This window comes from Ornithodoros turicata, chromosome 1, assembly GCF_037126465.1.
Source record: "Ornithodoros turicata isolate Travis chromosome 1, ASM3712646v1, whole genome shotgun sequence".
Lineage (NCBI taxonomy): Eukaryota > Metazoa > Arthropoda > Arachnida > Ixodida > Argasidae > Ornithodoros > Ornithodoros turicata.
In genome coordinates, this window is record NC_088201.1 from 92,612,065 (window position 1) to 92,621,105 (window position 9,041).

Consider the following 9,041-nt stretch of genomic DNA (forward strand, 5'->3'; position numbering starts at 1 on the left):
GTGCAGCAGAGTTTGGACCGAGATATTTTTGTAATAAGGAGTCCACCTAACCTCGTATGACAGCCGGGCATGTAGATGACAATTCTGATTACTGAGGCCACCTGTTCTGTTGCGCTCTGTGCTCCCTTTTATGGTTTCAGAATAGCACTTACCATTTACTGTGCCATAAGAACTTTCATGGATGTAAAAATGTCATAATCGGCAGGATTTGCTTTAAAATTTCAATCATGTCATGCAATTCAAGGATGCTATCTTGCACAAAAGTGAACGGAGGCTTTTTGTACAAGTGAAGCAAACTTCTCTGTTTTGCTTCAGGCCTGGCACTGGTGTTCCCCACTGAAATTTTGCGCCCTTTACAATTCTGCACCCAAGGCCCCCAGCACGCTGCGCCACTGCATAAAGCATATGCTTTAAGCTTCGCTTCAAAAGCTATGTCTTGTTTTTCAGTGCTTCCCTCCAGCTCCACTATGCAACCACATGACCCAGCAAACCATATAAGTCACAGGGAGATCTGTCAGATATCCTGCTTTGGATATGAGGATATCCCTGGGAGTAGTACAGAGAGCCTAGGGATACCCATGGGGGATCCAGGGGGCTAGGATTTGGGCACTGATTGAACGTTGCAGGAACGTCCCTGTGATGTTATCTGCCAGATATTTGGATAAATATGGGACATTGTATGGTTCTTCGTTTAACTGGCTAGTTTGAGTAAATAATGCGTTTATTCATGTTTCCAGAGTCAAATTACACACTTCTGCACTAAATGACATTCATTGTATTCTGTGTCTCTTCCTGGCGTCTGTTGCGAGTAGATTCGTCACGACGAGATGTACTTCTGAACTGCAAGCAGAAAGTTCGGTAGTTTTATAATAGCGTCAGGAAATATATGCGATACATACAAGGTGTTCATTTGCATCCGCTACATATTTTTCACAGAGGTACGACAGCAGCATAGACATCGTTTTTGCAATTCAGTTTAACGGCCAGGCGGACATCCTCTCGAAGAAAGCATGTAACTATGGGATGGCTAATTATCTAGAATTAAGTCTAGAATTGCCTGTATAGCTAGAAACTTTAGGCAAAAAAATGTTAGTAGAATGGAGTAACATAATTCAGTTTCAAGATTTGTTAAATTCGCACGTGCGTTGTCATATTTATTGTCGAATTTGATGTGCTAAGAAGCCAAACTCAGGAGCCCATGGAGCACAGCGTTCATTTGAAGTCAGAGGATGACATGATTCGGAGCAACCGAGATTATTGTAGGAGGTGTTGGCCTGCTAGCCAGATAAACTGCAATCGGGCTCAGACAAACTTCCATTGGTGATGGTGATGCGCCCGTGGGGCGTGCTTTCTCAGTTTTGGTTCATTTGCATAGCGAAATTCCATGACACACGCTCTTTTCTTGGTTTTTTAAATATACACTGAACTTCAACGAATACTGCCTTCTGTTCTGTTTGAAAATTCCTTAGTTAAAGGGCTAAATTAATGGATTTGAGATAATTAGACATCTTGGTGGTTACATACTTTCTTAGAGATCGTGTCCACCTGTATAACTCAACTGCAAAAACAAAATCAATGCTGCTCTCATAGCTCTTTTTCTCAAAAAAATGTGTTGTGGAGAAAAGTTAACACTGCACAACATCATATGCAGATGGCACACTGAAGATATAATATATTTGCTACCATCAGAAAATGTACAAACTAAGATTAGAACCAACTCTCGGACAAAAATGTACCTGAATGATGATTGACATAAGAGGCTCCAGCATCCTTAAAACTAAAAAAAGGCTATCCGTTAATATAAGTTAATGATTACAAAAATATCAATGCATACCTTTCTCAAGTTGAGCAGAACGGGAGACTGGTAAGAAAACGTTAGCCTCGAGCACCTTTACAAACTGAAAAAAAGAAAAAGCGATCCATGAATAAAGGTTAATGAGTAGAGCAACATTGACACATACCTTCCTCAAGTTGGGCAACATTAGTGCGCAACTGGTAAGAAAACGTTAGCCTAGAGCTACCTTTCAAAACTGAAAAAAAAGGAGGGGAGGGGGCTATGCATGAATGAGGGTTAATGAAGAGACAGATATTGATATGTACCTTTAAGCCGAAAAAAAAAATTCTACCGCCGGACTCAGATATTAATTATATGCCTCGAGCACCCATAAGAACTGCAAAGAAAATGGCTGTATTATGAACAGGTATCAATACATACCTTTTGCATGAGACAGCACAAACTATAAAAGCAGAAATAAAACTAGCTCTGGTGGCGTGAGATATAGTGGGCCATGGAGCACACTGAAAAACTGAGAGAAGAGGGGGGTATCAATGAATAAAGGTTAATCAATAGAGTGATATCGGTACGTACCTTCCTCAAGTTGAGCAAAATTAACGAGGAACTGGTAAGGAAATGTTAGCCTTGAGCACTCTTAGAAACTAAAAAAAGGCTATCAATGAATAAAGGTTAATGAATGGACAGATGTTGGTATGTGCCTTTCTCAGTCTCAGTGATATGAACATGAAACAGACAACGTGAGGCTGGTGCACCTTTCAAAACTGAAAAGAAGGGGGGTGGGGGCTATGCATAAGTAAAGGTTAACAGACAGACAGACAGAAATACATACCTTTCGTATGAACGTGAAAATGGACTAGTGCTGGATTCGGATAAAAAACATATGCCTCGAGCACCCTTAAGAACTGGAAAGAAAATGGCTATATTAATGAACAAAACCGAATGAACAGATATCAATACATACCTTTCGCATTGGGCAGCACAAACTAAAAAACACAAATAAAACTCCGATGGTGTGAGATATGGTGGGCCATCGAGCACACTTAAAAACTGATGAAAGAGCGGATCCCAATGAATAAAGGTTAATGAACAGACAGGTATTGGTATGTACCTTTCCTCAGGCTGAGCAGTACAAATATGAAACCGGTAAGACAAAGTGAGGCTGGAGCACGTTTCAAAACTGAAAAAAAGGAGGGGCTATGCATGAATGAAGGTTAACGGATAGACATATATTGATATGTACCTTTCTTAAGTTGACCGAAGGAAAAAAAAAACTAGCGCTGGACCCTGATGTATAGCATATGCCTCGAGCACTCTCAAGAACTAGAAATAAAATGGCTACATTAATAAAGAAACTGAATGAACAGGTATCAATACGTACCTTTTGCATTCAGCAGCAAAAACTAAAAAACCCAACTAAAACAAACTCTGGCGCCGTGAGACGTAGTGGGCCATCGAGCACTCTTACAACTTGGGAGAGATCTGCATTCATGCTGTTGATTGTGCCTGGACCCTTCTAGGAACACTACAAGGAAGTTAAGTGTAGTTGACAAATAAATGAGGTCACGATTTAAACATACCTTGCTCTTTCTGCCCTGTCCCTCGCATGGCGTAGCCACTCTTTTATCTGGTGCTCTACTTCGTACCGTGTAGTTTTGACAAATTTTTTGTGAGAGTGAATGGTACCTGAAATTTTAACAAAATCACAAAGACACACATTATCATAAAATCAAGCCCGAAGGGAAAGCAATACAAACAACAAAAATAACAAGGTGGCAGAACCGGATTCATTCCAAACTGATATTTGAACATTTCCTGAAGCCCTTAGCTGGCGAGTAGCAGGAGACAGGAGCAAGACATTATATATATGCATGAAACCAAGTATGCTTACGCAGGGTGAGTTTTGGCAGGTTTAGGTCTCGCAAGGGTAATTTACGCTTTCTTCCTTCTCAACTGTACTGGCGTCCCAGTTCATTGCTGAGAACATACGACATTATCCTGCGAACTGCAACTTTTGTGGAGTTTCCCCCGAGCAGTGAAAGCTCCAGGATCAATAAGAATATAATTATTATTATAGGGCAATGTTGAGCTAATGTACCAGACAAAGGGACCGAACAATTTTTTCTTGTAATTATGCCTAGTGCTCAATGTATTTTAAAGTGAAATAGTCACTCACTAACTGCTTCTCACGGTCTGGTGTTAGCTGCCCTTCAAACGTTTCGAATTCTTTTACAGAGCTGAGCGGGTTCTCTAGCAACTTGGGAGCCTCAGAGAGGGAGTTTTGAAGAGGCATTAGGCTTGACAAGAGTTCCCCCTGTTGTTGTATCGCAAGGCGAAGTATATTGAAGTTCTTGAGCACCTGGTGCTGAAATTCTAAATACAGAACTAAATCAACTTCATATGAAAAACAATGGAAGCCGAAAGTGGTGTTCAAACCGAGATGTGGTTATACTTTGTCATCAAAATGCTCGACAGAGAAAAGGTTGTGTGTATACCGTAAGATGGCATTGGCTGCGGTGCTCTGGGCACTTGCACAAGTGATGCACCTGCTAAAAGAAGAAAGTTATCAGAACCACCCAGATATGAGTTTTTTAAATCCATGGTAGAGTATAGTGCAAGCCATGGCATTACCACCTGCCGTAGAATCCTGGAGATCTGTCAAAATAAAACTAGATGACTTACAAAGATTGCAAGCTGTATGTCGTCCCCACCTAGTTCAAACTGCTTCTCTTACATACCTTTGTGACTGCCGGTCACGTCCGCAGATACACCTGGTGAAGAAGGATTACAATACAATTAAAAGGTAAATGAATATAACTGAAGATGCACATGTGACACAAACACATGAAACTCTAATGGATTTGAAAACTGAGGATCAGCCAGTGCAGAAAAAGTGCTCATCACACCTTCATCAGACATACTTGATCTGCAAGACTGCACATCATCTATGTGGAGAAAATCAATGTTTGTATTAGTATTTCGCAAACAAAGGACTGCAAGGTATATTCAAACACAGAGATTTATGCAAATATAGGTAAAGGGCCCACCTTGCCCGTCAAGCTGCACTGAACGTGTGCTCTCTACCTCGGTACTCACAGCTCGTTGACCTGTGATAGGGACAGGCAGGTATATGCTTGCCATTGAACCGATAGCAGGTAATACCTACTTGAAAACCTTAATGGAGTTGACTCATCAGTGAATGACGACTGACTGGATGGACACCTAGAGTCAAGCTGCTTGCCTGCAAAACACAGTGCGTTGTAAGGGTAACATATTTCGACGGCTGCATAGGTACAGTACCTGACTGTCTCTCACGGGAATTTGTGTGACACGGAGAATTAGAACACCCATCAGTGAGAGTTTGCTTTGCTGTAATTTACATAACAGCCGTCATGATTCCAGAGTGTCTAACAACGTGCCTGACCAAGTGCGAGCTGAATTACCTGCAATCTTTCTGCTGTGTGCAGAAGTGTCCAAAGGAACAGCAACAGGCAGCTTTCCTGCGATTTAAACTTGAAATCGCATCATTGGAGTTGGGCACCACAGTAATGAACACGGAAATGACTTACTTAGAAATTAATTTCTCTAAACCATATTGGCCTCGCAGTAACCAATTCTTGTTACAGTACGCACATACCTTTGGCTGCAAAATTCTGTGGGACAGGCGGAAAGTCATAGTCGTCATCATCATCACTGTACACCATTCTTGGACGCCTGATTCGCTTGGGGGGCAATCTGCTCTCGTTCAAGTCCGAATGGTATTCTGCAGCGGGCAGCATCTTGCGTGCTTCTCCCCAGCTCACTAAATGATATCAAATATGCCTTAAATGTGTACTTATGCACACAGCAAATATTTACTGTGTAAGACCAGCTTACTGAATAGCCCTTTAACTTGAATTTCGATGTCGTCAGAATCTTCACCAGGAGGCAATCCTCTCTTTACTTTCTTATCAACGATGCGAGTGGGCAGGTTTGGCCACTTGCAAGTGTTTCCATGGATCCAAGAAACTGGTACAATCCCCACCTCGTCACGGTCAAGGAAATGAACTATTGCGAACGACATCTATAACAGATGTGGGCAGGTAAGGAGATCTTGTTTGAAATGCGGTACAGAACAGGCGCGGAACAATTACAACTTGGCTGGCAGGTTACAGAACCCTAGTATAAATGCACCATTGGCATTGCAACCATTTCTTGCTTGAAGGGCAATACAAGTATTTTTGTCACATTTTCTAGTGGCCATACCCTTAAAACTGGGCTTCCAGACACGACCTGAGTGCCTATTAGAGATGATGAAAACGGTTTGTGAAACAGATCACGCTTTTGTGCCAATTTGTGCCCTATCACACACATCTTCTCTGACTCCCGCATTGTAGAAAAGTTTTTTATATCAATCATGTCACCGTTCACCATACAGAAGCTGTTAGGGCCGCTTGTTGTGAGAGTGAACTGATTTGTCGTGAACTGATCATACTGTGGCAGGGTGCATAATGGATGAAGTGGGCCTCGGTTGTGTGAATTGCTAGGGCCCACTTTCTTGGGCTTCAAGGACGTTTTGATCACAGTCTGCTGATTTTCACTAAATCTGTTGTACAGCTGTGCAAGCGTTGATGATGGCTTTCTGAGTAGCTTTTTGAGGGTCTGCATGTTGTTTTCAAATGCAAATGCACTAAATGAATCAAGAGGACCATGATTCTTCGCATCATCTGCCAGATGTAGGAGACCGTGGACATTATAAGACACCAAATGGTCTCCATACAGCTCAGCAAACATCTGCACAAAATGCGACATCAATGTGGATGCGTACTCATTCTGGGTGCGGCACAGTTCACGCTTCATGAGGATCATAGATGCACAGTGTAGTGTTAGAAAGTTCAGATAGTGGGGCTGTTGAAGAATACCCTCAAGGACGACAGGCCCCGTGTACAACAGGAAAAGACGAAACTCTGTCGCCTTCCATCTTTCCGCCTCGTCAACTCCTCGTGGTTTCCGGGAAAATTCTCTTGGGATGTTTTTCTGTAGAGCAATGCTTTTAACTGTTAGAGTATTCCTCTCAGTCGGGCCAAGTCTTACATCTAATGGCCCAGAAACCCAAAGTGAAATTAATTTTTTGACCACACCAAGACAAAGAAGGTGCATATAGTCTAGAGGTGCTGTCGTTATGATGTCAATAGGAAGGTCTGTTAGTATGGATACTCCGCGATGGTGATCAGGGTCTTCTTGGTTGCGAAAGCTGTCATCCGTTCTCAACGATGCTGCTTCAGTGGAAAAGTATAACCTATTCACATCATACTTTCCTTCATCCGTACACTTTGCACAGCCAGAAAAACCGGTGTGGCCTTTCGTGCAGTAAATGTACGAACGTGCGGGGGCGTCACAAATCATGCTGTCAAAGAGGATGTGTATCGTCGAGCCACGTACAGTGATTCCATCAGAAAGCAAGATGACCAGCTCATCGACAAATTTTTGAAGATAGTCGTTCGGACAGGACGGTTTTGAGGTGCCAGCGTAAGCCCCGACAACAAACGGTGGCACATCACACAATTCTTTGATTTTGCATTGGATTGGCCATAATTCCAATTTCGAGCTTTTAGAAAGTGGAAGCCAATCTACATTAAACATCAGAGACACCTGGTCTGGGATGTCAGCTGAAGTTTCAAATATATTTTTGATGCATTCAGCCAAACCAAAGTGGCAGTATTCTCCAGGTGGCATTTCAGTTATGTGTTTCGTGCTGCCTCTTGGGGTTTTTAAAAGGGTGCGTGCGTCACTCGGAAGTTCTCGAAAACAAACATGCTGCCGGAGAATTTTCAGAAGATTTGACACGGAGGTGTGGGGAATGTTGTCGCTGGCGGCCCATGTTCTTAAACTCGCAGACAAATCGCAGCAGCTTAGATTGTCCGTCGGTTCACTACTAGATACATTAGTGCTGCCTGATAAGTCGTCCCGATGAATTATCCCTGTCATCTCGACATTGTCTGTAGTCTGTGAAATTTCCGACACAATTTCTCGGGTTGCTGGTTCTTGCACGTCGTTACTGTAGCTGAAGCTCGGCACCGGTTCAGAGCTCTCATAACGACGAGAAGTATGCGGCTTTTCACATAAACTTTCAGTTTCCATATGTTCTGGCTCCTCGCGTAGCACTGAAATTGCTCCACGGGCTTCTTCGGAAGCCCTGCGGTGCAGGTACTTTTGCTTGTACTTCGGCATTAGCGTTAGGGTTAACTTACATGTGCACGACCGAAGCCGCGAGCGCGATACGTAACAACAGTCCCAAACAAACGTTTGCAAAGAAACTACAAACCAATATTTACATGTGATCTGTCGTCGCTCATGATGCCGCAGGACAAGAAACACACACACGAGCAAAAGCAGCGGGCGAAACCGCCTACGCGTGAAGCACCATGTTGAGCACAAACTCGGATACGGATATGGAATTGGATAGCGCTCGACGGACACCTGGCGGTCTCTTTGTTTTCGCCCAAACACATTAATGAAAATAGGCTGAATAAAATGGGAGTTCTTACCCAGCCCTCAGAAACAAAAAAGATGAACGTATTTCTTCAAGAAGAAACGGCATTCTTAAAAAAAAAAAAAGCATTTAACGAGAAGGCTGTGACAGGCTAAAACCTTGGACTACATTCTGCCACTTCACGCGATCTCACCTTGTGACCTCTGTTCATTGCTCTGTCCAACATGATCATCAATGAACCGAAATCAAGTCATAACAGGTTTGAACACGTGAAAAATATGTATATTGTCTTATAGAAAAATGTTCTGTTTTGTACGTCTCCCAGAGCTCCCCGGGATGTAACAAACGGGATAAATCTCAATGTCACATTTTGGATATACCTGGGACATCTCCTAGACGTACAGGACGTTCGCGACGTTCGCGACATTTGTGGGACGTCTCCCGGATATTCCTGGTTTACTGGGGACAATGGGACACTTTCCATCTCCACCATGCCACCACAAGACGACAGGACGTTGCCCGGCTGCGCCATGCCACCACAGGATGACAGAACGCCATCCAGCTCCACCATGCCACCACAAGACAATGGGACACCGTCCAGCTGCGCCATGCCACCACAAAACGACAGAACACCCTCCATCCCCAGTACCCCGAGGTCAAGAGCAAAAGGGCGGGCTTATACACCCAGGACTGCAAGATACATTGCAAAGCTGAAGCAGCAAGTAGCAAGGTACAGAAAGGCCCTGAACCGTCTCAAGGAAAAGAAAGGAAAAGAGG

The 9,041-nt window shown here is 43.2% G+C and overlaps 1 protein-coding gene across 2 annotated transcripts; it reads right to left on the bottom strand.

Annotated features, from left to right (window-relative positions):
* Window positions 1-1,827: 1,827 nt before the first annotated feature.
* LOC135366412 (uncharacterized) lies at window positions 1,828-8,208 on the bottom strand. 2 transcript variants are annotated; one of them, XM_064599107.1, is made up of 23 exons: window positions 8,107-8,208; window positions 5,669-5,855; window positions 5,430-5,594; window positions 5,236-5,292; window positions 5,093-5,161; window positions 4,959-5,033; window positions 4,840-4,899; window positions 4,714-4,737; window positions 4,531-4,563; window positions 4,424-4,447; window positions 4,288-4,341; window positions 3,969-4,165; window positions 3,373-3,478; window positions 3,174-3,317; window positions 3,036-3,115; window positions 2,904-2,972; window positions 2,757-2,842; window positions 2,625-2,697; window positions 2,369-2,556; window positions 2,216-2,306; window positions 2,101-2,171; window positions 1,962-2,030; window positions 1,828-1,898 (listed from the first exon to the last, which is right to left on the bottom strand). In XM_064599107.1, exons 1-13 carry the CDS (start codon window positions 8,125-8,127, stop codon window positions 3,428-3,430), a joined length of 1,017 nt encoding a protein of 338 aa, XP_064455177.1. In that variant the 5' UTR covers window positions 8,128-8,208; the 3' UTR covers window positions 1,828-1,898; window positions 1,962-2,030; window positions 2,101-2,171; window positions 2,216-2,306; window positions 2,369-2,556; window positions 2,625-2,697; window positions 2,757-2,842; window positions 2,904-2,972; window positions 3,036-3,115; window positions 3,174-3,317; window positions 3,373-3,427. The 2 variants fall into 2 exon arrangements, with proteins under 2 accessions (XP_064455177.1, XP_064455169.1); XM_064599099.1 differs by having other exon boundaries at window positions 4,699-4,737.
* Window positions 8,209-9,041: the final 833 nt, after the last annotated feature.